This window comes from Cavenderia fasciculata (assembly GCF_000203815.1).
Source record: "Cavenderia fasciculata unplaced genomic scaffold Scf_Dfasci-G-p-12c09.r1-3, whole genome shotgun sequence".
In the NCBI taxonomy this organism is placed as follows: domain Eukaryota; phylum Evosea; class Eumycetozoa; order Acytosteliales; family Cavenderiaceae; genus Cavenderia; species Cavenderia fasciculata.
The window spans coordinates 307,619-334,999 of record NW_004457736.1 but is presented as its reverse complement, the minus strand read 5'-3'; the positions used below and the strand labels follow the sequence as shown (position 1 = coordinate 334,999).

Sequence of the window (27,381 nt, the reverse complement as noted above, 5' to 3'; positions counted from 1 at the left end):
TTCTTCTTCTTCTTCTTTCTTTTGATGGGTATAGATAGATAGAATTGTATAAATATATATTTAATAATTATTAATTTACTCTCTGGCTTTGAGTGACCTTTTGGAAAAAACACGAAACAATAAATTATTAGTTTGACGGGCGTGAATAGTCGAGAGGAGTGAGTGTAGTGTGTGTGTGTGATAGGAGATAGATAATTAAAATTTCAGAGACAATGATAACCACTTTTGATTCTATTCTATGTACTGTAAAAATAACTAGAGATGTATGTGTAAAATAGGTAGAGCTCTCTACTTGATAGCACTGCCGCTGCTTAAAACCCACCCTCCATTGTCCATGAATTAGGTGGGTGAATTTAATATTAAATTGTTAATTTCCCTTTTTAGCTTTCCTTTTTAATGAAAAAGTAGTTGGTTGCATTTCTTTTTTTTTTTTATATTATTATTTTCTATTCCTCCTCTCGACGTGTCTATTCTCTTTTCAAAACATTTCGTTTATTTAAAGATAGATAGATAATAATAATAAATATGATTTGATTTATCTCTTTTGGTTTTTTAATACTATGATCTTGAATGAATGAAAATAGAAATAATATCTTTTCCTATGTTGTTGTTGTGAATCATCAGATCCTCAAAAATCAAAAACCTTGTTTTTCACAAGCAGCTGTCCATAGCAACGGTCGCTTCATGACGTTTGTTTGAAATAACAATCTTTTTTCTTTTTCACTATCCATCCTCGACCTATTTACAAATTCATTGTTATAAATAACTTTTGTTGTTTGCTGTTGTTGTTGTTTGTTGTCGTGTAGATAAGAGATAGATATATCTCCACTACTCCTACATCAATATTTATATATATATATATATTTAGATATATAGATAGATCTAAAAGAGAATAGATAGGAAAGATCAAGATCACGATATACATACACAGATAGATAGAAAGAGATGTCATCATCTATTGTAGATTCACCAAACTTTAATTTGGTAGATGCATGTAAATTTGGACAACTCAGAGAATGTATTGCATACGTTGAAAAGATGCGTTTGCAGAACCCTAATTTGGAGATTGGACCATTGATTAATGTGACCGATGAAAATGGTAACACCCCGCTGCACTGGGCGGCCTACAAGAAGCACCACGATATTGTAAAGTACTTGTTGTCGATGGGTGCCAACCCCAACTTGGCCAACTCGGACGAGTCGCAGACACCCCTACACTGGGCATGCATCGGCGGCGACGCCTATGTTGTCAAGACTATGGTCAACAGCGGTGGCGACCCACTGCAAGTCGATAAACGTGGCTACAACTCGCTAGTGCATTCGACACAGTACGACGAGATCAACATCACACGATACCTCGTGGAACGTGTGTGCGTTCCTGTCAGTTCGTCGGACCATCTAGGACAAACAGCGCTTCATTGGGCGTCCTATCAGGGACATGTCCACATCCTCCTCTATCTCGTCAACAAGGGTGCCGACATCTACGCAGTCGACTCGTATGGTCGCAATCCACTTCACTGGGCGGCCTACAAGGGTCACAACGATGCCGCCAAGGCCCTCTGCGACTTTGGATCCAATCTCAACCAAAAAGACAATGAAGGCATGACACCAACCGAGTTGGCTCGTCAACAAAATCATATCTATCTCTCTCGTAACCTACAAATCTATCCTTTTCATCCATTCCGTAAAATGGGTGCTGTATGTATCATATTGAAATGAATTGAATAGAGACATCAAAAACAAAATAGACTAACTAATCCTTTGTTTCCCTTTACAACCCTTTGTTTATTTAGCTTCAATATAATATATTATGGGTATTAACATCAATTGCTATTTATTGTAGTTTTGCATTCTCATTGTATTACTTTAGATTTATTTTATCGATACTTGCATTTGGCATTGTTGTTGGCTTTTGTAAATTAATCGTCGAACCAATTGTACTACCATATACTCGTAACCCATTACTTCCCACTTGGATGTTAAGTTCTTTTACAACTTGGCTCATATTTTATTTAAAGTATATTATGCAAGGTATGTAATTTTTTATTTTCAATCAATCAACTAATCAATCAATCAATATTAATATTAATCATGATTTCTTCTTCAATTTTTAGCTTTTCCAAATGCAATTTTCACTCATACCATAACAATATGTTGTTTACTTTCATATTATTACTATGCTTTTAAATGCTTTTTCTCTGATCCTGGATCTATTTCTCCTTCATCTGCCAATCAAGATGCCAAAGTATGTAGTTTCATATAGTATTAATGAATATTAATTATATTAATATATTTGAATTATAGGATTTTATTTCATCTGTTGAAAATGAAACCAAATTACCAGATGTTTGTTCAACTTGTTTAATTAACAAACCATTGAGAGCGCGTCACTGCAGAACATGTAAAAGATGTGTTGCCAGATTCGACCATCATTGCGGCTGGATCAACAATTGCGTTGGAGTTGGAAACCATTCATCATTTATTACTTTATTAATATTATTTTCTGTTTCTTATACTATAAGTATGATATTTAACTTTAAATGTATTGTATCAAAAAAAAAAAAAGACTTTATTATATGTTATTAATTTTCTCTCTTTTTCTTTATTTTTTTTTAGATTTATCATTGGATGAAGAATCACCATCTATTAGTTCATTTGGATCATGGATTAGTTACCATTACGATATTAACAAGGGATTACTTATTTATATGATCTATGAAACAATTATTATGGGATGGATTGGTAATTTATTGTACACCCAAGTCAGAGGTGTTTTAACCAATATTACCATGTTTGAATATATGCGTCCAGAAGGTGGAGGTAAATGCAAACATGCACATGGTCAACAAGATGGAGCAAATAACAACAACAACAACGGTACTAATAGCAATAGTCAATCAGGTGATCATGGCCATTCACACGGTGGTAATACCAAACGTATAAACAAATATGACAGAGGTTCATATCGTGAAAATGTTCGTGAATTCCTTTATGAAAGTAGTAAATGGTTTAGATACTATAATCATAAAGTAATTGATTTCTAAAATAATTAAATAAATAAATAAACAAACTAACAACTATAATAATATCTCAAATATTTATATATTTATTTATTAAATCTTTAATCAAATATACTTGGTTGATATAAATTTAAATTTGTGGTTGATGGAACCATAGTTTCTGGTGGGAATGTAATTTGACATTTAATTAAACAAATCTAAATAATAATAATAATAATTAATTAATTAAATATTAGTATATATTATTATTTCTTTTTTTAATATAGTCTTACTTTGTAATGATCTTTGGCATGAACATCACACATTACTACGGATATTGGGTCACTTTGGCATTTGAATGTATTAGAACGAAAAATCGACAAACAGAAATTATCACAACCATCCAATGATTGTGCTCCAATATACGGAAAAATAAATACTATTACTACTAAACAATAAAGATATAAATAAATAGATTTCATAGTTGGTTTAAACTTTTTATTATTTGGTTTTAGACACTTTGATTAAGTTCTTGTCTTTATGACGCCTAATTTTGAACACAATGAAAATTCATCCCTCAACACTCATTGAAACCAACACACCCCCCTTTTCATCAACTTTTGAAAACATATTACAAAACACATTATTATATACTTACTCATTGTTATACATATAGATAGAGATATAGTTAGATAGATAGATAGATAGAGATAGATAGAGTGGTTAACATAACAGAGAAAAAATGACAGATTTATCAATAGAACAAACAAGAATATTAGCAGACTTTAGAGTATTTATTGATCAGAATGCAAAAGAATGGAAGGAAAAGTTGGGACTAGCTAGTCAATTAGAACTATGGCATATCAATTTGGAAGTAGAATCACCTCTTCGTGATATGATATTGATCAAGTTTCTAAGGGCAAGAGATTTTAAATTGGATTGTGCACAGACGATGCTGTACAATACATTTGTGTGGAGAAAAGAGTTTAATGTTGATAATCTAGTCAATGAACAGTTCCCAGAGTATGACAATATCGGTAGTATTGGTGTAGATCGGTTGGGAAGACCTGTCATGTACAACTACTACTGCAATATCGATGTCAACAAGATATTTGCCAATGGTGACGTTTCAACGTTTCTTCGTTGGAAGGTGAGTCAGATGGAAACATCCATCAAATCATTGGCAGAGAATGGATGGAAAGAGAGTCAGATGTTGGTAGTACACGACTATAAAGATGTATCACTCTTTAGCATGGACTCTCGTACCAAACAAGCATCCAAACAAACCATCCAACTCTTGCAAGACAACTATCCAGAGATCCTAGCCGTCAAATATTTCATAAACATCCCTTGGTTCTTTGAACGTCTAGTTAATCTATTTACATCTGAAAGAACTAAAAAGAAGTTTGTTGTTTGTGATAGTAATTCTTATCGTCATCATTTATTAGAAAATGTATGTAGTAGTAGTAAAACAAATATATATATAATATATTAATAATCAATGTATTGTATAACTAACTAAAATTGATAAATATATATTTATAGATTGATATTACAAAGCTGCCAGCTAAATATGGTGGATTAAATAATATTCAACAAGATGGCAACAACATAGAAGACACTACCGCCGCCACCACCACCAAGGGTGATAATGAACAAGATAAAGTACAATCAGTTACTTTAAAATCCAAGGAATCACACAAGATTAATCTTGGTACACTTTTACCTGGTACTACAGTGTCTTGGGAATTTACAACAGAATCTAATGATATTGGATTTAGTATTGTAATAGATAATTCTCCATCATCATCATCATCATCATCAGGTGATGGTGATAATAATAATAATAATAACAAAAACAACTACCAACCAGCACTTGATAGAACAGTTCATGAATTCAATGCTGGTGAATTTACAACTGTCCGTGATGCCAAATATTTGTTCATATTTGATAATAACCACTCCATGTTTAAACAAAAATTGGTTCATTACAAGATAGCTGTTAAATCAGCTGCCATTCCAACTCCTACTCCAACCACTGTGCCAATCTTAAATCAAGTTGGTTCTTCTACTGCTACAACAACTTTGGAACCTACGGTGGACGATAAAAAACAAGAAGAAACAGTTGATGCTACTACCACCACAACATCACCTGATCACGACCAAATCGACGAATAAACTTGTAAGAAATTTTAAAAGTTAGTTAGTTATAATATTGTATAAAAAGAAGAGAAATTCAATTCTAATTTCATTGATCCACTTTTTAAGACTATCAATTCTCTCTTCATACCAAAAGTAATTTAAATTTCAAGTAGTTGTAGTCAGAAATTCTGATTGGACAAATCTATTAATATCCTCTCCTTACCTAACATCTCCGATACTTTTTTGGTAGTGTTCATTGAAACAAATTTTTCGGATAACCCAACCCTTTACAAACAACACTTTCGTCTTTGGGCTTCATCCCTAACGACTATCGCTTTTTGATGATCGGTTTTGTGGGTTTGGCGCCAAACGGTTTGGTTAATTGGCGCCTCCCCGTATTCTGGGTGTGGGGGTTTTGATCTACCGATCCAGCCCAATATTTTCATAAGACGTTTTCGACCTAGCTCTTTGTCTCAACTATAGAGAGAAAAGAAATTGTTCTTTCTCTCTGGTATATTTTTTAGTGGAACAAGGAAATAGTGTTTACAAACTATCCTACAACCGAATACTTCTTCTTGGTCTTGCTTTGAGTGTGGCCCAACGTCATTTTCCTACTATCATCTTGAGCTCTCAAGGTTGGTAATACTCTCGATGATGAATAAGGGACAAAACATCCTCAATCAATCAGGAATAGAGAAAATTATCGAAAAAAAATATCCCCAATCCTGAAATTTAAAAAAAATCACGAAAAAGTGCTTGCGTGTCTCTTGTTTCAAGGGGCTGTTTTGGAGCTGCCTATAAGGTCGCGCATCCCCCTGTCAATATCTTGGTCATCCACTGCAGAGAATTTCGAAAATATCCGGGCTCACAGTTTTTTTTCCTAAAGGGTCGTACCTTGCACACATCAGCTGATTTTTTTGGAAAAAGTTTTTTTTTTTTTTTTTTAAATTCTTTTTTGTGAATAGCGTCACACTCTCGACCAAACCTCTCTGCCTTTGATCAAAAACCTCTATTTATTTATAATCGTTGTAACTCACATTATCTTATAATAATTATATTTAAAAATGACCAACTGGGGTAAGTTATAATATTATTAGCCACTCACAATAGTGTCTAGACACCTTATAATATTCCCTATTGCACAATATTCTAACCCCTTCTTTTCTTTTCTCTCTCTTTTTTTGCTTACTTTTAGAACACGGGTATGTCTTTTTCTCTCTTTCTTTATCGCCATTCACTGAAACTATGATCTATAGTCTATTATAGTTATTAGTAGTAATGCGTGATGACGGATGACGGTTTCTACACCTTTTTGTAAAAAAGCGTAGATCGTTAAACACATGTGTTAGCATGCTGTGTGTTATGTGATCCTGATCCAACAGTGAACTAATCTTTTTTTGTCTTTTTTTTCTAATCTATTTTTATAATTTAGACTCTGCGACTGCTGCGAAGATACTCACGTATGCTGCATTTCATACTTATGGCCACAACTCCAATTGATGCAACAAAGAGCTACCATTGAAGGTCGTCAATGCGAACTCATTGATTGTCTCTGCACCACCTTCCTTTTCCCATGCACTGTCTGTCACGTCAGATACATGATCACCGAAAAGCACGGTATTGATGAATCCATCGTCATGAACATCCTTGCCTCCCTCTGTTGCACTCTCTGTGTCGTCGCCCAACACACCCGTCAACTCCAATCCAAGGGTGAGAAGCCATCTGGTCTTTTCATGGCTTAAGCGTTCAATTTTCTTCTACAATAAAAAGCAGAATTTGTTTATATTTTAAAATATATAAAAAGATATGATAAGATTTCAGATAGATCTATCTATCCGTTTGTACTTGCATTATGTTTTTGTTTGGTTGTTTTGATCGTCTTTTTTTTTTTTTTTGAAAAAGTAAATGCTAAATGAAGAAGACGAAAAGTTGAGATCTTAAACTGGTGAGGATTCATTTGTTTGATTGTATGCAAGCATTATAACAAAGTGATATAGATCCCACCTGATGAATCACTTATTATCAACCTCTACAAAGAGATTGACAGGTACTATAGTCAATTGGTCAAACTACTATCATTGTTTGGGCAATAGGCACTTGCACTTCAACAACAACAACAACAAGTCTATTACTAGTTGTAAATGTAGCAATGATTTCAAATATACTACAACTTTATCAACATCTTCTACTATAGTATCATCATCATCATCATCATCATCACTGTTATTCAGATCTGCATCAACATCAACGCTGACTAGAAATTATAATAGAGGAAAACAACAACAACAACAACAATCATATGAAAGTCAAGAATTTAAAGAAAAAGATGATCAAACTATAGATAAGAAAAAGAATAATTCTACATCATCATCATCATCGTCGTCGTCATCAACTACGTCACCAACAACACCAAGTTCAAGAGTAACAGAAGAACAAACACAATTGTTTGAAAGTTTGGCCAAGTTTATCATAGAGATCAAGTCACCGATTGTTATGCCCAATTACCAACCCTATCCAATGATTCAAAACATTATCGAATTTGAACAAGAGTTGTTTGACTCTAGACAAGGAGCTGGCGACGAAGAACTAGTACCACAACACCAACAACGTCAAAAAGAGATTGAAAGACAAGTCAGAGATTCTCTAATGTCTGGTCAATCTCCCTTTTCTACCCTTTCAACCAAAGAATTACATCAACAATTGAATGCTCAATTTAAAAGTTTTAATGATTTCACTTCGTATGTTATATATATAAACGAGAGAGAGAGAGAGATCTTTGGGGATTGATGTATACATCAAGACAGACGACACCTAACATTTATTTTTTTCTATTTATAGGATACTTGATGCAATTAGATTAATGCCAGTTTATTATCAAGATCCAGATGTAATGTTTAAAGTATTCAATTGGTTTACGGAAAAGGGATGTCAAAAGACAGAGATATTTAATTTCTTTTTAGAGTATTTCCGACGATTCAAACAATATCATTTCTCCAAAGTCAATCATGAGATGAAAAAGAGTGCCAAAGCAAACATTGACACTTACAATACACTTTTGGCCTACTATAGCGAGAACATGTTGTTTAAAAATGTAAGGTTGACATTTGCAGAGATGGAACGATTGGGTATCGAGTATAATATCGTTACACATATTCTCAAGATGAAAGATTCTACATTTCCACCCAAGAGACTCGAACGACTCATTCGCGAATTGGAGACACAGTTTGAAGACGAGATTGATGAATCTATCAATGCGATGCTTCTCCATTCATCGCTTTGCTTTTTAAACGATACTAGCCGAGCATTGTCATATTATAGCAAGATAAAGGCTGCGCAGGGACAGCCGTCTCAGGCCACCTATCATTCTCTGTTGGTTGGATTGACGGCGTTGGTTCGTTTTGATTTGGTTCGAAAGTATTGGAGTGAAATGATTGGATTGGGTATCGACCCAGATATGCGTACAGTGGCTGCAATCATTAGAACGGCTGCCGATGTTATGGATGCCAATGCTGCAATTGACTTTTTCCGTTTTGCCAACAAATCCAAACCAGAGATTAGTGTGTCGTCACACGTCCTCGGTCAGCTGCTCCAAGTACTGTTGTTTGGCCAGAAATACGATCAAGTCGAAGAGATGATGATGCATTTGGAAAAGAATCAGCTCTACACGTTGGAGATTTACAACTCTGTCATTTGGGCATTCTCGTACAACCGTGATGCATCAACCTGCGAAAAGATCTATCAATCGTTGGCCAAGCAGTTTGAACCGACACTCGAGACATTTGAGCCGCTCATCACCTCGGCCGTCGTTGTCAACGACCTCGAACTCTGCACCAAGTATTTCCGCGAGATGCTTCGTTGTAACGTCCACCCCAACGAACGTCTGCTCAACATCCTCACACGTATCTATCTGCGTCATGGCAAGTTCAAGGTTGTCTATCGTCTTGAAAAGTTGATTGCCCAAAACAACATCTTGTCGCCATCCTCTTTTGCATCGGTACTCATCTTTAACAAACACAACAACGAGCATCGTCTCAAACACCTTGTCAGCAAACTTCACAAGCTCCAACCCAACTTTAAGTACCGTACATTGGATTTGTGCGTACAAGAGTCGCTCTTGATGGACGACTATGAAGGTGCACTCGAGTGGCTCGAGTTGCGTATGAACATATCCGACTATTTGTCGCCCTATCCATTCTACTTTTTCATTGCCTATCACAAGGCTCGTCAAGAGGAGCCACACACAGACTATTGGTTCCAAAAACTAACCGACTATAACCTTAAACTCGACCATTCCGAGATTGACCGTTATCGCAGACATTTCAAGAAACTTTATAACCCTCTTCCATTGGTCATTGATAGAGAGTATGATATTGCAACTGATGACAGTATTCTTGATCAACAACAAATACCAGAAGATGATGAATATATGGCAGCAGCAGCAGTTGAACAACAACAACAACATCAACAACCCACCACATCATCGTCAAAGTCTAAAAAGATTAGTATAAGTCAGATTTTGGAGAATATTACCAACTTGCAAACTCAACTAAGACACGAAAAACAAGGAACCACATCGAAGAGGGATGGAGATTTAAAAAAGTCGGCAGAAGCAATCGAACTTGAAGAAAAGGCAAACTTGTTTAAAAATATTGCACAGTCTCTCAGACCGGAAGAAGAGGATCATAGACTCGACGATGAAGACGATGATGATGATGACATTAAAATCGACTTTAGAAAAATAGTACCAGTGACCAACGCAGCAGACTCTTCATTGGCAGATTTAATCATCCAATCTTCTTATTCATTTAGATTGCGATTGATTGGTTTGATAAAGGACAATCAAATTTTACAGGCTATTAGAGAGTTCAAGATCAAGGAACAGAGCAATAGCAACATTGATGTACAATCGTATGTCTTGATGGTCAAGGTATTTGTTGAACAAAGGGATTTTACAAATGCTGAATCCTTTTACATCAAGATGCTCGATAGAGGCTACACACCAGGTGGTTTCATCACTAAAGGCATTTTAGAGGTTTCACAAGCTGGAGGCAAGGAATCCATGAAAGCCTTTACACAAACCATCCAAAACTATCCCAACATCCAAACACTTGTGCCTAGATTCGACGAGATTCTTTTGTCGATTGAACTCAAGCTCAAAACCAACGTTGTCATTAGCATTGTCAAGCACCCCAATGCCGACGAGCTTGTCAACTCGGCATTGATCATCAACTCGCTTGCCTACTCGCTTGCACACCGCGGCGAACTCGAGTTGGCCGAAAAGGTGTTGCAAAGCCTGCTGCACAAAAAGAAGCGAATCTCATATCCAACCATTTCCTTTTTCCACAAGTGCTGCAATGAAAAGGGGATTGTACCAAAGATTACACACGAGTTGGCCAACTACTATATGCAAACGATACAAAGTGGAAACCAACCCATCCCAACCGAAATATTCAATTCACTCTTGCTCGACGCCTACAACAACGGGCATTACCAAACCGCATACAATGAATTCAACAAGAGAGCACATGAATTCCCACAAGAGATCAACAACAACACGATTCGACTGGCTGTCCGTGTCTACTCCAAGGTCTACCCACTTGGCACTGAATTTGGTATTGGACATTGGTTGCAAATCAAAAAGAACGATCTTTTGAGAGCAGCCAAAATATCGCGATTCGTCTTTGAGTCTGAACTCCTCAATGTACTCTACAATCAAGGCAAAACCGATGTCATCATGGGATACGCCAACCAAAAGAATTTCCACAACATTTCGCATCTCTCGGATACGATGGCCATCGTTTTGAAATCATGTCCAACACCTCAACAAGTCATTGACCATGCTTTGCAAATGCGTCGTGAAGGTTGTAAATTCCTACCAGAACACATAGAAATAATCAACAAAGCAAACCAAACTGTAAATAACGACATTGTAAAGACATTTACTTGGAAACAAGTGGTCGAACAAAACCCATCATTCCTTTTGCCAACTGTCAGAGTTGCCATTGAAACTTATTTCTTAAATAATCAAGAAGAAGAAGTTTCTCAATTTGACAACAACGAATCAGAAGATCAACAACAAGATGAACAAGATGATGAATTTGAACAACAACAGGAACAACAACAATCATATGAAAAGGCTGAACAAAAAAGATATAAATATTTTAAGAAACCACAACCATCTGGTGGTGAAAATAATCTACCTATATTCTTTTAAATAAATAAATAATATTATTTAAACCTAAAGTATTTAAATCTCATCTTTTTGATGATGGACTTGGTTGTTATTGTTTGGGTTGAATTTACAAGGAGTGTTTCGATTTACTTTTTTTTTTTATTGGTTTGGAAAAAATTACGTCTGAAGAGGGAAAATGGTTGTATGTGTGTATTTGTTTGAAATATTACTTGATAGTACTACTTATTAACTAGTTGGGTCATAAATTATAAAATAGTCACGCATATGTGTTGTGTTGTGTGTGTATGTGTGATAAGATATCAATCTTGTTTGCGCTTTTGTTTTGTTTAAGAGATTGAATAAATTGGTTGATATTCGTGATTCTTGCGACATAGACAACGAATAGAAATAAAGATGACCAATAGTACGAGACAGAGGAGGGAGATTGAGAAAAGGACGCCAGTCGCAATGGCACCTCCAGGTGAATATTTTGGAATGGGGAGTACCGATACTCTAGTGTTGTTTCCAACATCTGACCAACAGTGAAAGATACCATCAAAGTGGTTTGTGAAAGAGTATGCACTCTTGTAGTTGCCAAAGACATATAGTGAAAGATCGACTTCTGGTTCGTTCTTGTCGGTTGGTTGATAACTGAAATTAATAGTACCCGTCCAGCATTGTGTTGGTGTTGTTGCCGGACATGTATTGTCTGACGAATGAGGATCATAGCTTGTTGAGTCGGTCGATGATGTTGGCTCGTCACTTGTATCATACTCGTAGGGGAAACGACGTCCATTATCGTAGAAATATGATGGGAATACTACTTGGTTGGTTGATTCTTGACACGTCGACTTTAACTGACACGATGGGTCCATTGAGAACGAGTTGAGTGTGCAATTGTGTCTGGTCCACTCGTCGGTATACTCCATCGATGGTCGGAGAATAACCGCTACAATGACCGCTCCAGCAATCAAACAGATTATAAAACAGATAGCATTCAATGCAATGCAACAATTCGAACACCCATATCTCTTGTGATGATGGTGATGGTGGTGATAATGATGTCCCATAGTTTTAATATATAGTATGTATCTATTTAGCTAAAATGCATATAAATATATCTATCTCTTTTTTGTTGAATAATACTAATAATAAATTATTCTGTTAACAACAAGTCTCACAATGTTGTTAAAACAAACAACACCCAAGTAATAGGGAAATTAAAAAACAAAAAAATGAATTAAAATCATCTTTAATAATTCGGTGGAGATTTCATCTTTTCATGCTGCAAACGTTTAAATCAAATATATATATAGTATCTTTGCTTTGATAATACATTATACATAATAACCAACCAACCAACCAACCAACCAACCAACCAACCTTGATGGTTTTATTTAAATAGAAATGAATTGTGGATAGTTTCGAAAAATATATAGTGAGAGTGAAAGAGAGAGAGAGAGAAACCAGGCTCAACATCCAATCCCATCATCCCTCAAAAAAGAAATCATTATTTCGATATACAATATATAAATCTATTCTCTGTCTATCTCGATCTATCTTTTGTCTCTCCTATCTCTCATTATTGCACTCTAAACAAGTTATGATATGTGACGTATAGAGGTGAATTTAAATTGGATGGGATATCTGTTTCAACGAGACACATAACTCAACCATCATCATGTTATCTGTATCAACTATATTATACTATATTATACTATATTATGCTTGTTTGAAATAAATATAAACTAACTTTTGCTGTTCATTTGGGAACTATCTCTCAATAGAAACTCGAGTCGTCTACTTTTTTGTATGAGCCCAAGGAGAGGCAAAAATTTCCGTTTCATTTCAGATGATTTTTTATAATATTGATTAAAAAATGTTTTTTTTTGCGCATCTCACCGGGATGCTCAAGGAGAGCTCTTTTTGGATACGTATCGTCCTCTTTTTTTCGTTAATCCTTTAATAGCACACTTACAATGGGTATATGTCACAGCATATGAAAAAGACATTATCATACATACCAACTATGTATCATCATAACTAACAAACCATACTCTATCATGTACATATGACACATCATCACATCACCACACACAATCACAATCCAACCAACTCTCTAAAATACTATAGGTATTACACGTGAACCTTTGCACAAGCACAGAAATACCGGTGCCGCAAGAAAGCCAAACTATAAGAAGCGTAAGTACTTCTTAGGTCGTCAACCAGCCTTGACTGCCATCGGTAAGTCACGTGTTCGTTTGGTTCGTGTCATGGGAGGTCACTTCAAGTTCAGAGCTCTCCGTCTCGAAACTGGTAACTTCTCCTGGGCTTCTGAAAGTAAGTTATATATCGTACAGGATCAAGTAGAACAGTTGTTAACAATCAATCATCATCTATCACTATTATCACTTTAATAAATTTACAGAGGTCACCAGAAAGTGCCGTATCGCCAACGTAGTCTACAACGCTACTTCTAACGATTTGTTGCGTACCAACACCCTCGTCAGAGGTGCTATCATTGCTGTTGATTGCACTCCATTCAAGCAATGGTACGAACAACACTACGGAATCACCTTGGGCAAGAAGAAGAACGCCAAGGATGTCAAGGAAGTCGCCAAGACTGCTGAACCAGCCAAGAAGTCTGCCTCCCACTTGCGTAAGATCGCCAAGAGATTAAAGACCAGAACCCTCGAAGCTACTTTGGAATCCCAAGCTTCTGAAGGTCGTTTCTACGCCCGTATCACCTCACGTCCAGGTCAAGTCGGAAAGTGTGATGGTTACATTCTTGAAGGAAAGGAATTAGATTTCTACGCCAAGAAGATCCAAAAGAAGAAGAAGTAAATTTTTTAATCTTGGTACCCAACAATAAACCAATCTTTATAACAAAACAAATATATTACTGGTCATTCGATTTATTATTTCAATAATACTCATCTTTACTATTATTCATGTGAGATACTAATATTTAATCAAGATAGAATAATTTATTAATTGATGGATGAGATAGTTTACTTACCCAACAGTTATTATACACTTTGTCATTATTACTTTACACCACTTTGCCATTATTACTTTGATCACCACTATTAAATGATATTAGGACAATTTTTGTCCCTAGGTTCAAGATTTTTGTTTTAAAATCTGGAAACGATGGACATGTTTTAATCTGTATTACGATCGCAGAGATTCAAAGTAGTTGAGAGTATCAATGCTGCTCTGAGTATGTCCGTGAATTCACGATTCATTTAAAATCAAATATTATTAATATTTTTTAGATTAGAAACAATTGCCGTCGTATTCGTATATATTGATTAAACTTAATTTTATTCACTGATAATTACTTCCATGGTAATTCCATTTTGTTGTTGTTGATGTTGAAGAAGATCTCTTGGATCTCTCTGGGTTGCATTTCCTGTAGATTGATTGAGTCTACTTGCATTTTCTTTTTCTTTTTAAAAGATCATCATATGGTATTAAAGTTGCCTTTTTTTGATGTTTGTACTCAAGATAAAAAGACTACAAAAGTCCAAATGTGAAACAAATTTGAATGATATCCATTTATAAATAAATATATAGTACAGTTATTATCTGAGTTCCTAACAGTGATACAAAAACAACAAGCTCAATTTGAGCTGGATGACTTATTTTAGGAAATCTCGAGGTGACAAGGCATCCAACTGCAAGAAGGGGGAACGACACCCAAGATAATCTCATATCCAACATTAGTTTTGGATTATATAATTATGCACCAAGCCAATGGATACAGACATGCAAGTAGAGATTAAACCCAACAGTGTCGACCAAGAATCCACTCATATGAAATATGGTCAAGTATCTCTAGAAGAAAATGGAATTGGAATATGAGTATTTTTGATAACATTAGTGTCACGTTAATCAATGATTGCTGGTCTTGATTTCATTCGTCTATTATCTTGCCACATTCATATAAGCTAATAGATATAGTGAGCATTAAATATCATTCAAAAGAAAGAAAATTTCAAAAGAAATAAAAAAAAAAAGAAGTAAAGAGATGTATTTTTTTTAAGTTTTTCAAGTTTATTTAAGGGTCGGTGAAAGAAATTAACAATAAACAGGGACGTTTACTTCTTGACAGCAGCCTTGGAGGAAGCTGGCTTGGCAGACTTGGTGGTGGCAGCCTTCTTCTTTTCCTTGATTTCTCTATAGGTAATTTAAAGATAAAAAAAACATTAGTAAAACGAACGAGTAAATGTACACACACGTTTGGTGATCATTAAAAAGATAATTACCTCAAGGCAGCTTCACGTTGAGCAGCTCTGAATTCTGGCTTTTGTTCTCTCTTTTGCTTGATGACTTCCAAAGAGGCACCGAGGATGGAACGTTCGAACTTTTGGGTTCTCTTGGTCTTCTTCTTGTGGACGACTTCAACAGAGGTTTCCTTGTTGAGTCTACGGTAGATGGTAGACCAACGGATGTCTCTTGGGTTGACCTTTCTGAAGAAGAGGGATTCAACCTTCTTGGTGATGAAGTTGAAAACCTATATTATATTATATATTTATATGTGTTAGTGTTATTTGGTTTAAATCAATCATTCGTATGTGATCAGCTGTGACTACTAATTATTATTATTACTATTATCTCTTCCTGTTGTTGTCTATATATATATAGTTGTTGTAATAATAATAATAATAATCTGTCTCTACTGATCAATAATTATAAAAAAAAAATGATAATACCTTTGAGTCACCACGGACGTACTTTCTTCCCTTTGATGGATAGATACCTGTGTGATGATGATAAATAGTAGTATGGATGATAGAAAAAGAGTCAGATTATATATTCTACCTTTTACTGTATTGCTAAAAAAATAATTATTTGTTTTTGATTACTTACGGAACTCACTAAAGTTGCAAATACCAGTCCTGTATTATGATAAGAGTAATAGTAATGATAGAGTAGTGAGTGATAGTGTAATTAATGTAGGTAATAATAATGTATTGTTAGTGCGTTGATCATTGCTTTTAAAATTTTATAAGTGGCTGCTGCGAAACACATACTTCATTTTTTAAGCACCCTTACGTTATTGAGAGAAAAGAGAAAAAAAAATTATTTCTGTGACAGAAATCATGTGAAGACTCTAAAACGAAAAAATCAAAAAAAATAATTGAAAAAAAAAGACGACTCTTTGAAAAATAAAAGCACGAACCTCATCTCTCGATGATGCAGTGAGACCAATGGCACTGTTTTTTTAAGGTGATTAAAATTTAATTTACCAGAGACACAAAGAAGATTAATTAGATATTAGATAAAGATATAGATAGATAGATATATAAGATACAGACGATGATAAAGAAACCATTACCAAATCATATTACAAATGTATTTGAAGAGAACTTTAGAGTTATAGAATCGATTGCCAACCTCATAAGAGGAGGTTATGGACCAAATGGTAAATCAAAGTTGATATCACGTGTCAACTATAGTTATGATGTTATTGATAATAAGGGAACTCTATCAAATACACCGAGCAATGTGGTTTTACCAACTGTCGATGTATTATTAACTAAAGGTATAGAAAAGAGAGATTGGGACAAACAACAACAACAAAATTGTGGAGTCGGATCATTAATTTATTGCATTTCAAAAAAAAAGATTCATATACAATTATTAGATCATTAAATGAATATAAATCACCAATCTACCATATACTATTACAATCTTTATCAAATTTTAAAAGACAAGTATGTGCAAAGAGATTGTTGAACTCATTGATTAAAATATATATTAATAACAATCACTCCTATACTAAATAGAATAGTGGAGGTGTTTGTAGTTTGGTATTATTAACCAATAGTATACTTGAGAATATAATTCAATTGTTGAGATTAAATATTAGTCCATCATTAATTATTAAAGTAATTGAACAATGTAAAGTTTATATTAATCATTTTATATTATTATTAATTCAATCAAATAATAATAATAATAATAACAAGAGTAATAATATTAAAAATATTAATATCAATGATGATAATAATAATAATAATAATGAAATATTTGAATCAATTGTTAAAACAAGTTTATCTGGAAATGTATTATCAACTTATTCAAATACTGCTTCAAGATTAATTAAAGAGTGAGTTTAAACTTCAATTCAGTAGTGTCATATATATATATATACCAGTCAATGGTTGTTAATATTAACAAATAATGTATACATTTATTATAGTCTAATTAAAATAATTGGACCAAGTTTAAATAATGACCAATTTAATATTTTAAAAGTATTGGGTAAAGTTGATGGATTACAACATCTTGCCAACAATAGCAACGCCAACAACCAAAATGAAAAGATAGATTCATCAAGTATGGTTATCAATGGAATCATATATAAATCAACATTTTCCTATGCTGGATCAGAATCATTTTCAAAATACATTGAAAATCCAAAAATATTATTTATAGATAGTGATGTATGTAACAAAACAAATAAACTAAATATATATATATACAATCATTCATTAATATCCCTAACCATTTCTAAAAAACTAGATTGAATTAAAAAAAGAAAAAGAAAATACAATGATTGAAATGAATAGTGTTGGAGAATACAATCAATATATGGATTTTGAAAAGAATCAATTTCTAAAACAACTAGATCAAGTGTATGAAAAAAAGATTGATATTGTATTATCAAAAAAGAGTATTGGTGATGTGGCTACGGTGGAATTTGCAGAACAGGAAATGTTTGCTAGTGGAAGAGTAGAGTTGACAACCATGAATCGACTAGTTGGATCACTGGGAGGTGTTGTACAATCGACTTTGTGGGACCTAGCCACCGAGGATAGATTCTATGGCCATTGCAATAGTTATCGACGTATCAGATTGGATGAAAAGCAATTTGAACTATTTGAACAACCCAAACATCGTCCATACGCAACCGTGTTGTTGTCTGGAACCAACTCTGTCTTTCTGGATGAGGCAATGGGTGGACTCACCGATGCAATTACAACTATCAAGAATATTCATGCTAGTCAAGGATGGGTTACACTAGGTGGAGGTTCATTTGAAATTATGTTATCACATGCACTTGATCAATTTCAACAACAACAACCAGCAGAACCAGGATCAGAACAACAACAACAAATGGATGAAAAACAATTAATGATTGTTGAATCTATAAAGTTGGGTTTGAAATCAATTGTACAAATATTATTTAATAATGCCAGTACTGGAGGTGCAACTGATGACAAAGGATCAGTTAAAATTGATCAACTATTTGATGATGGTGGACAAGGCAGCACCGGTCAACCATCGTTGTTGGGAGTACACAAAAATGGAACAATAGGCAACATGGCAGACCATAATATATGGGAACCACTCAACTCAAAGATAGGATACGTAAATGAATCTTTGGATTTAGTTTGTTTGTTATTATCAGTCTATTAGAAAAAAAAAATAATAAACTGGTTGATTGATGATTTAATTTATGTGTTTTGTTTTGTTTTTAAAAAAGTTGTGCAACCTTGAATTTTAATTTAGGCTTGGAGATCAGCAACACTCTTATTGAGGTTGGCAGCAGAGGCACCAGCAAATTCAGAAACCTTGGAACCACTCTTGTAGAATTCAAACTTTGGAACAGAGGAGATGGTAGCAACTCTGGGTGATTCTTGGGTTAGGTCAATGTCGACCTTGAAGAACTTGACGTTGGTGTTATCTTGGGAGCTCTTGGTAAAGACTGGAGCGATGGCTCTGTTATAATCCATAAAGTAAATAAATGATATATATTAGTTATTTGTGTTTTTTTGATGATCTTCATCATCATCGTCATTTTATCTATCATGATTATTTACCTGCATGGACCACACCAAGTGGCAGTGTAGTAGATGACGACGTACTAGAAGAAAGTAAAGTAAAAGGATAATATTATTAGTAAAGATTGAACATCACATGATGAACTTGTATTTCTCTCTCTATCTTTCTATCTTACTGGGTCGTTTTTGAGGGCAGATTCGATGGCAGAGTCGAATTCTTGGGCAGATTTTGGTTCGATGTAGCTCATTGTACAATTAATATATGTATGAATGTGTAAAGATTAAAAATATGAATGTAATTTTAACTTCAGCAGCAACAAAAGGTAGGTATAAATAAAAAGTGGGGTGGTGTCTCTCTGCGTCACAACTGTACAAAAAAAAAAAAAAAAAAAAGAACGCCGTGGAACTGTTGTCGAAGAACTTCCATTTTCGGCCACCACCCATTTAATCCCAAGATGATTCTATCACAACTCTTCTGTTGTCCAACAACCCAACAACTGTTTTAAATTGAATTGAATTTATTACAGTTTCCAATCAAAAAAGATCTTCTTCTAGATCACTTTTTCATTCATATGAACATTAGAGTTGAGTAATATAGTAATAGTATATATACTATATAGTAATATAGTATAGTTCTGGAACTCTAGAATTTCCTATATGAACCTAGGGAGGGAAAGAAGGAAAGTCATAGTTATTAATTGTTAATCTGATTTAAAACAATTCTGTTCTGTATCCCAGAGAGTCCAAACATAATCCAAAATTAATTAATTAATATTTTTTGAATGAAAAATGTGAATCATCAAAGTGCAAGAGTGAGTTGTACTAGTATTATTAATGAAACGAAAACAACATTCATCATTCAAATATTCATTCATCCATTCACTACTGTCACCTAGTTAGTTGTATTTATCATATAATATATATATTATATATATAATATATATCAAGAGAGAGAGAGAGAGAAATGTTTTATAAACATACTTGGGACCCAAAGTTAATTATAGGTCAAATCATATCAGTACAATGTCTGTACTATGCAATATTGGCTGGTTTATTGTATATATTAGACTCTATATTCCTAGCACCGTTATCACTTGATCAAATGTTTTCATTTCATGCTCTCAATACCAGTGATTCATTTGGTTGGGTTGTTATTGTAGCTTTCTTGATGAATTCAGTATTTGGGTATGATAGTCAAAGAAGAGAAAGAAAGAGAGAGAAAGAGAAAGAGAAAGAGGGAGAGAGAGATAGACAATCTTGTTACTTACTATTTTTTTATTTATTATTAGATCAATTTGTTTAAGATATATAGTAGAGAGATCAAAGAAATGTTTGGATCATGCAGCAACTGTGATGGTTATTCATTTGGTGTTGGTATGGTCATTTTCTGGATTCCCAAGAACTGCTTCTTGGTGGGTCGTTCAAATTATTTGTTGTATTGTCATGGCTATCGTTGGAGAGTACCTGTGCATGAGAAAGGAACTAATGGATATTCCATTATCTAGAGCACGTGAATTAGACTCTACTCCCATCCTCATACCACCTCAACTCAGCATGCTATCATCACCCAAATTATTATCAAATAGAACTGGCTACTCGAATCTATCAACTGGTTCAAATTCACCTTTAAATCAAAGTGGTGATATTTCACCAGTCTAAACCTCGATAGATCTATCTATGCGCATATTATTATTATTAATTTAGGTAAGTCTACAAATCAAATTTGAGAGAGAGAGAGTTATTAAGTTATTTACAATTGGTGTTTTTATTTATTTGTTATTATTTGTAGGTTCATTTTTTTTTGTTTAACCCATCATATGATGATCAGTAAAATAGTTATCATGTTGTCGAGCAGTGATAAAGTATTCGACGACCAATCTTTTCTCATCATGGACAAATGTATTTTGGAAACGCAATAGACCATTGACACCTACCGTGACACGAGTGGATTTGGCAGTGGCCAAAGCTTTGACACATGGCTGGATGTGAGAGAGTGCATAGTTGAATTCGAGGTCATATTTACAATCACAAAAGTCAAATAGCTTTTGTTTACACGTCGAGATAAAGGTGGATTCGCTGCTAGTGCTCGACAAGATCAATAGATCCTTGTCTGGTCCTTCATTCAAACCTAGTTTAATTCTAATCTCTGGACTCTTGAAATCAAGTGTTCCAAATGCATCCAACAAATGTTCAGATGAAATGACGACATTGTTATTTTGAATATCATCCAAATTGAAAAACTCTGGTGATTCTGTATCCATAATCTTAAATTGACATGTTGTATTGACTCCACTATCTTCCAAACTAAAAAGAAAGTAATAAATAACAAAAAAGATATTAATAACAAAGATTTGAACCAAATTTGATCATCATCATCAGTTTTCATTCATGTCTGTCAGACATACATCATATTAAAAGGAGTTGGAGTATCCCAATAAAAGAATTGAATTGGTACAAGTCTATCATGACCTGGATAACTGCCAAAGATATTTAAACAATCCAACAACATTGAAAGATTTAATTTGAATCGATAAAAGTCTCTAGTGTTTCGATCGTAATTGTATGTTTTAAAGAAACTAGATTGAAAGAATACACTTGCTTGATATTCTTTACCATGTTCCACTATAAATTTCATTCCTTCTTCGTTAAATTCAACCGTTATATTCTATAGAGAAAGAATATAGTAAAGTTAGTGTCAACAAGTAATCTCTTTGAAGAATGAAGAACTATATATACATACAACAGAATCTTTCTTTTTACTATCTTCAGGTTTAAATACAATTGTTTGTAGAATGGTAGCTAATGTCTTTGCATTATCTGATTTGGCAACCCATATTGCTTCGGGTGGTTGTGAATCTGTTGATTGTTGTGCACTGTATACTGACATTGTTGTTGTTGTTGACTAATTAATTAATAAAGTTATATATATATTTGTAATTATCTGAAATATTAATCGAATGAATGAAATGCAATACACTCGTTGATGAAAGATGACATCTAAAATTTCGCTTTCTTAGAATTTTTATTTTAATTTATCGATAGAGTGTATATACAGATAATACGATTAGAGTATTACAACAACTCAATATATAGTATATAGAATATGAATGTGATAACTACATTTATCATATCATTTATAGTATTGCTACTACTTGTCATTGGCAGTTGTAGTAGTAGTGATAGTGCAGTCGTTGGAGCACAAAAGAGTGGTAGCAATGTTAGTGGATATGTAAGGAACCCAATACTAAGATTCTCGAGAACACTATTGACACCAGACTCTACAAGAGATCAACTTAAATGTGTTGGAGGTACTGCTAGATCATCTCCACAAGAAGAACCTCCTTATATATTCTGTATAGTTGATAGATTAGATATTTATGATAAGAATGGTATGTGTTAGTATGATACAATCAAATATAACGATTGGCCTCTATCTCTATCTCTATCTCTATCTACTATTTACTGATTATATATTTACTGATTTGGTTTCTACACAATAGCAACATTTGTTTGTCAGAATCCTGTAACAGCCAATCAAGTTACATTATACAATTATAAGGTTTATTGTGAAAAGGATCCAAATGATCCTACTGACTACACATTTGGTGATGAGTATGTAACAATAACAATAACACCATAATAACATCAACATCATAATCAGAAACAATAATATTAATGTACCATATCTATCTAACAATGAAGTCATCCTTGTTATGCAGAATTTCATATGGATTGGGTTCAAGGAAGCAAATGTATGTTTATCATCTCTCTGATTTGTGTGATATGACCAAGGATTAGTTTATTAATACTTACTTCTCTTTAATTACTATTAATAGTAAAAGTGTTGGGATGGGGAACTCTTGGAGTTTTATTCTTTTATCTATTGTTGAATAGAAATCAAAATACATATTATCAACAGTTTGTATCCATATTCTCCACTCGTCGACGATGAATCAATGAACTAATGTTATATATTTCCATTAGAATCAATAATCCAATGTCATTTCCAAGAGAAGCATCAAACCCAAAAGTATTTTTAGCATGTGGAGTCTTTATCTCTTTGGTTATCGTCACATCTATGGTATTTTTTGTATTCTTGTGCTTATTTATGTTTTCTGCAAAGATATAGGTGACAATACATGTGTATACAATGTCCTCGAATGACACTACCTTTTTTTTTTTACTATAGTATAGTATTCCATCAACTAAGAAATACCAACATAGGTAGTTGGTGTTATGATTGATCCATTCCACAAAAGAATCATGTGGATGGACTCATTCATTCATTCATTCATGTTGGGAATATTCAAATCGATTAAAATCATTACATGATAATATTAGTTTCCAAGAGATACCAATAATAATAATAATAATAACAATAATAATAAATTTCAAGTTTTGATTTCATCACAAGGACTTTTTCTCCTATTCCTTGTGATTATTAAAAAATATACATTTATAAATTTATTATTATTATTATTATTAGTGTTAGATTGCCAAACCTTTATTCTTGACAATATATCTTGGAGGTTGTTTTGGTAAGGAAAAGGTTGATTGTTGTTGTTGATTGATTAGATCTTGTTGTAATTGCTCGGTTGCTGTTGTTGTATTTACTGATGATGATTGTTGTTGCGTTGGTGATGATGCAGTTGATTGATCTTTTTTATTATTATAATTTTTTTGGGTTGGAGTATAAACATTTATATTATTAATATTATTATTGGTAGATGTATTATTATTTGTTTGGAAAAAGAAATCATTACTATTTGACAATTTGGTATTTGATTTTAAATCCAAGTATAGGTCATTTTCATTGTAAGTTTTCCAAAGTTCCAGTGTACCTAGAAAAGTTTGGAATGAGCGATCTATATCTTTGACTTGCTTGGTTTCATAGAGTGGAAGTTTCTTGTGGAATCTAACGATCCAAGCCTCTTTGATTACCTCTCCCGTCAGTTCCTCCAACGCCTTTGCATAGGCAGCCACCTGCAGAGCGTATTCGTTTGAGATCATTGACGATGTCTTCCAGTCGATTGCTACGAGCTGGCCATCCTTTGTTCGTCCAACTGCATCGACTGCACCGGCATACCCATACTTTTCCGACCATACTATAGTATCACGTCTCTCTAGTGTGAGACCAGACTCTTTTTTCCAGTCTTGAAATGCAATGGCCAAGTTTTTGAGGTCTTCTGGTGTCTCCTCCTCTTCCCCTTCCTGCCCCTCTCGTGGTAACAACTCTCCATCCTCTCCCTTTAGATCTATTTTCTTGTCGATCCATTCATGAGCTCGTGTTCCAAATGTCGATGCTTCGTTTTTGATCTCTTCTGCACGTGATTTCGACGAGGTGATGATCGAGTCGAGCCACTGGTGCTCTTCGGCCGACGACTGAAAAGCAGCGGGTTTACTGGTAGTATAGTGCTCCTTGATTGCCTGTATCATGACGCTCTTTTCCCAATTGATGAGAAATGGCTTGTTGATCATTCTGAGGATCGTAGTGACAGAGGGAAGCAGCAAGGGTGGCTGATCTTCTCCCCCTCCTCCTCCGCTGGCAGCGGCACTCCCTCCCAACTTGTAGTTTGACGGGATCGAGTAGAATCGCTGGCCGTACTTCATCACCCGTGAGATCTTGGCAGCGGCCGATGATAAAACGTTGCTTGTCATCTTGCACTAATTGTATGATGATGATGGATGAATGATAAAGTTGGTTGACTCGTCTTCTTTTTTCTATTATTTCTATCAACGACACATATTAAGTTAATTGAATGGGTCGAATCAATTGGTAGGCGCGCGAATAATTAGAGTAAGTAAGGTTGTTATTACTTGTGTATCACAGCTGATGTCTGATTCGTGCCATAAGAATACCATTTTCTTTCAACTGATGTTTTCAAAAAAAATAAATAAAAAAAAAAGCTGTGGTTGAGTGTTTTTTTCACTCTTTATCCAAACAAGAGCAAGTTTTCACAATATTACTGTTACCCTTTTTTGTTTTTTTTTTGTTTTATTTATTTAAAAGAATAAAAGAAAGAAAGAGAGAGAGGGATAGATAGATAGATAGAGATATATAGACCCGACAAGAAAGAAGAAAGAAAAAAGTAAAGATAGAGAAAGAGAGAGAGAGAGGGGAACTTGCCTAAGTTTACCCATCATCACAAACAACAACAAGAACAAGATATCTCTATATTTAATTATAAATAGATACAGACAGACAGGAATATTATTAAAGTATGTTTATGACTGCTGCTACACTACACTTTTGTCGATAACTAACAAACTTTGCGATCAATCAATTATAACGATCGATTACAGGTAGTTGTCTATTACTCATTTCTGGGCAACATATATATAATCAAAAAAAAAAACACTCGATCATCAAACGTGACGATCATATAACGTATAACAAGAAATGGAGTTAAAGATTGCAGGCAAATATAGGATGGGAAGAAAGATTGGTGGAGGTTCTTTCGGTGAAATTTACTTGGGAACCAATATAGCCACCAATGAAGAAGTGGCTATTAAATTGGTATGTTGTTATGATCGAATAATAAGACTGATTCGACCAACACCACAATAACTAATCATATATGTGTCTATTCTTTATATAATATAGGAACCTGCCAAAGCTGTACATCCTCAATTATTATTTGAATCAAAATTATATAAGATCTTTGCAGGAGGAAGTATGTAACAAATCATCAACCAACAAGATGATCATTAATATTAACAACTTGTGTTTGATTTATTATAGTTGGTATTCCATCAGTAAAATGGTTTGGTTTTGATGGTGATTATAATATTATGGTTATGGACTTGTTAGGACCAAGTCTTGAAGATTTATTCAATTACTGTGGTAGAAGATTCTCATTAAAGACTGTATTAATGTTGGGCGATCAAATGGTAAAAAAGAAAAAGAAAAAGAAGAAAAGAAAAAGGAATCATGTGTTTATAATTTAAATTTGATATTAATAGTTTTTAATTTTATAGATTAGAAGAATAGAATTTATTCATGCAAATAACTTTATTCATAGAGATATCAAACCAGACAACTTTTTGATGGGTATTGGAAAGCGTGGACATGTTGTAAATCTTATTGATTTTGGTTTGGCAAAGAGATACAGAGACCCAAGAACTCACCAACACATCTCTTATCGTGAGAACAAGAACCTTACTGGTACAGCTCGTTATGCCAGTTTAAATACTCACCAAGGTATCGAACAAAGTAGACGTGACGATATTGAATCACTTGGTTATGTATTGATGTACTTTAACAGAGGCAGTCTTCCTTGGCAAGGACTTAAAGCCTACACAAAGAGAGAAAAGTATGAAAAGATTTGTGATAGAAAGGCTCATACTGAAATTGAAGTATTATGTCAAGGTTTCCCACGTATGTTTAAAAAAGAAAACAAATCAAAAAGAAACAAGATGGTTTACTAATCCTCATCTATTTGGTATACAATAGCCGAATTTAATCTCTTTTTGAATTACACAAGATACTTAAAGTTTGAGGACAAACCAGATTACTTGTATCTTAGAAAATTACTTCGTGAAATGTTTGTTAGAGAAGGATTTAAATATGATTATATGTTTGATTGGGTTATTATTAGAAAAGTATGTAACCAAAAGAAATAGATGATAATAATAGTCTATTTTATATATTAACAAATCAATATTATCTAGTTGAAAGAAAAACCACCACTTTTAAATTACCCATCATCAACTCAAACCATCCCACCATTGCATGGTGGAACGGCTTCAAGTCAACCATCCCAAACAACATCGACTGGCGCAACAGCAGGAGTAGATAAAAAAGCTGAACCAGCCTCAACCATAACTGAAAAGGGGACTGCTACACCAGCAATTACAGTAAACTCAAATCAAGGCAGCTCAACCCCTGCTGCCAACAGTACCTCTGCCACTCTTGGCACTACATTTACTAGACAGAAAAAGGTCATTCAAATGTCGGACAACAATGCCTCCTCCTCGTCCAACAATTTAACCTCCCCAACAACCACCTCGACTACAACCACAACCAATACCTCTAAAGGACTCTACTAAAGCGTGTTAGATCAAAATAACAGTATCAAACCCCCCAAATTTACTTTACATACACAACCCAAGCAGCAGCAGCAGCAAGCATCAGTTAGTTAGTTTTTATAAAAAACATAATCAAAAAAACAACAAAAAAAAGAAAATAATTATTATTCAACAATAACTCATAACAACAACCAACCAAACAACACAACAATCATAACAATAACTAATCTTTCCCCCATAATTA

General features: G+C 34.0%; 15 protein-coding genes across 15 annotated transcripts; 9 read left to right on the top strand and 6 right to left on the bottom strand.

Moving 5' to 3' along the window:
• Positions 1–945: 945 nt before the first annotated feature.
• Positions 946–3,044, top strand: DFA_06032 (Ankyrin repeat-containing protein AKR1; the record flags this gene model as incomplete). Its single annotated transcript, XM_004361688.1, has 5 exons — positions 946–1,698; positions 1,794–2,031; positions 2,115–2,245; positions 2,305–2,359; positions 2,617–3,044. 5 exons carry the CDS (start codon positions 946–948, stop codon positions 3,042–3,044), a joined length of 1,605 nt encoding a protein of 534 aa, XP_004361745.1.
• Positions 3,045–3,121: 77 nt separating this feature from the next.
• DFA_06031 (uncharacterized protein) lies at positions 3,122–3,661 on the bottom strand (the record flags this gene model as incomplete). The annotated part of the gene is made up of 3 exons (XM_004361687.1): positions 3,122–3,217; positions 3,293–3,447; positions 3,658–3,661. 3 exons carry the CDS (start codon positions 3,659–3,661, stop codon positions 3,122–3,124), a joined length of 255 nt encoding a protein of 84 aa, XP_004361744.1.
• Positions 3,662–3,741: 80 nt separating this feature from the next.
• On the top strand, positions 3,742–5,177 carry DFA_06030 (cellular retinaldehyde-binding/triple function domain-containing protein; the record flags this gene model as incomplete). Its single annotated transcript, XM_004361686.1, has 2 exons — positions 3,742–4,452; positions 4,545–5,177. 2 exons carry the CDS (start codon positions 3,742–3,744, stop codon positions 5,175–5,177), a joined length of 1,344 nt encoding a protein of 447 aa, XP_004361743.1.
• Positions 5,178–6,205: 1,028 nt separating this feature from the next.
• On the top strand, positions 6,206–6,883 carry DFA_06029 (DUF614 family protein; the record flags this gene model as incomplete). The annotated part of the gene is made up of 2 exons (XM_004361685.1): positions 6,206–6,222; positions 6,574–6,883. 2 exons carry the CDS (start codon positions 6,206–6,208, stop codon positions 6,881–6,883), a joined length of 327 nt encoding a protein of 108 aa, XP_004361742.1.
• Positions 6,884–7,046: 163 nt separating this feature from the next.
• DFA_06028 (uncharacterized protein) lies at positions 7,047–11,355 on the top strand (the record flags this gene model as incomplete). The annotated part of the gene is made up of 3 exons (XM_004361684.1): positions 7,047–7,069; positions 7,289–7,879; positions 7,980–11,355. 3 exons carry the CDS (start codon positions 7,047–7,049, stop codon positions 11,353–11,355), a joined length of 3,990 nt encoding a protein of 1,329 aa, XP_004361741.1.
• Positions 11,356–11,660: 305 nt separating this feature from the next.
• On the bottom strand, positions 11,661–12,383 carry DFA_06027 (uncharacterized protein; the record flags this gene model as incomplete). Its single annotated transcript, XM_004361683.1, has 1 exon — positions 11,661–12,383. The coding sequence occupies one exon, from the start codon at positions 12,381–12,383 to the stop codon at positions 11,661–11,663; it is 723 nt and encodes a 240-aa protein (XP_004361740.1).
• Positions 12,384–13,292: 909 nt separating this feature from the next.
• Positions 13,293–14,631, top strand: rps8 (40S ribosomal protein S8; the record flags this gene model as incomplete). The annotated part of the gene is made up of 4 exons (XM_004361682.1): positions 13,293–13,296; positions 13,447–13,653; positions 13,742–14,153; positions 14,592–14,631. 4 exons carry the CDS (start codon positions 13,293–13,295, stop codon positions 14,629–14,631), a joined length of 663 nt encoding a protein of 220 aa, XP_004361739.1.
• Positions 14,632–15,416: 785 nt separating this feature from the next.
• Positions 15,417–16,357, bottom strand: rpl24 (S60 ribosomal protein L24; the record flags this gene model as incomplete). The annotated part of the gene is made up of 4 exons (XM_004361681.1): positions 15,417–15,495; positions 15,585–15,832; positions 15,928–15,949; positions 16,353–16,357. 4 exons carry the CDS (start codon positions 16,355–16,357, stop codon positions 15,417–15,419), a joined length of 354 nt encoding a protein of 117 aa, XP_004361738.1.
• Positions 16,358–16,638: 281 nt separating this feature from the next.
• DFA_06024 (uncharacterized protein) lies at positions 16,639–18,744 on the top strand (the record flags this gene model as incomplete). Its single annotated transcript, XM_004361680.1, has 5 exons — positions 16,639–16,864; positions 16,948–17,036; positions 17,109–17,431; positions 17,525–17,768; positions 17,848–18,744. The coding sequence occupies 5 exons, from the start codon at positions 16,639–16,641 to the stop codon at positions 18,742–18,744; spliced, it is 1,779 nt and encodes a 592-aa protein (XP_004361737.1).
• An 89-nt stretch (positions 18,745–18,833) lies between these two features.
• On the bottom strand, positions 18,834–19,357 carry trxC (thioredoxin; the record flags this gene model as incomplete). Its single annotated transcript, XM_004361679.1, has 3 exons — positions 18,834–19,047; positions 19,149–19,192; positions 19,286–19,357. 3 exons carry the CDS (start codon positions 19,355–19,357, stop codon positions 18,834–18,836), a joined length of 330 nt encoding a protein of 109 aa, XP_004361736.1.
• A 716-nt stretch (positions 19,358–20,073) lies between these two features.
• DFA_06022 (uncharacterized protein) lies at positions 20,074–20,768 on the top strand (the record flags this gene model as incomplete). Its single annotated transcript, XM_004361678.1, has 2 exons — positions 20,074–20,294; positions 20,399–20,768. The coding sequence occupies 2 exons, from the start codon at positions 20,074–20,076 to the stop codon at positions 20,766–20,768; spliced, it is 591 nt and encodes a 196-aa protein (XP_004361735.1).
• Positions 20,769–20,914: 146 nt separating this feature from the next.
• rad1 (exonuclease) lies at positions 20,915–21,996 on the bottom strand (the record flags this gene model as incomplete). The annotated part of the gene is made up of 3 exons (XM_004361677.1): positions 20,915–21,413; positions 21,515–21,774; positions 21,850–21,996. The coding sequence occupies 3 exons, from the start codon at positions 21,994–21,996 to the stop codon at positions 20,915–20,917; spliced, it is 906 nt and encodes a 301-aa protein (XP_004361734.1).
• Positions 21,997–22,212: 216 nt separating this feature from the next.
• Positions 22,213–23,318, top strand: DFA_06020 (uncharacterized protein; the record flags this gene model as incomplete). Its single annotated transcript, XM_004361676.1, has 6 exons — positions 22,213–22,498; positions 22,610–22,721; positions 22,812–22,861; positions 22,946–23,027; positions 23,094–23,139; positions 23,304–23,318. The coding sequence occupies 6 exons, from the start codon at positions 22,213–22,215 to the stop codon at positions 23,316–23,318; spliced, it is 591 nt and encodes a 196-aa protein (XP_004361733.1).
• Positions 23,319–23,597: 279 nt separating this feature from the next.
• Positions 23,598–24,767, bottom strand: DFA_06019 (uncharacterized protein; the record flags this gene model as incomplete). Its single annotated transcript, XM_004361675.1, has 1 exon — positions 23,598–24,767. One exon carries the CDS (start codon positions 24,765–24,767, stop codon positions 23,598–23,600), a length of 1,170 nt encoding a protein of 389 aa, XP_004361732.1.
• Positions 24,768–25,509: 742 nt separating this feature from the next.
• On the top strand, positions 25,510–27,158 carry cak1-2 (protein serine/threonine kinase; the record flags this gene model as incomplete). The annotated part of the gene is made up of 6 exons (XM_004361674.1): positions 25,510–25,626; positions 25,714–25,783; positions 25,852–26,000; positions 26,088–26,491; positions 26,636–26,711; positions 26,781–27,158. The coding sequence occupies 6 exons, from the start codon at positions 25,510–25,512 to the stop codon at positions 27,156–27,158; spliced, it is 1,194 nt and encodes a 397-aa protein (XP_004361731.1).
• Positions 27,159–27,381: the final 223 nt, after the last annotated feature.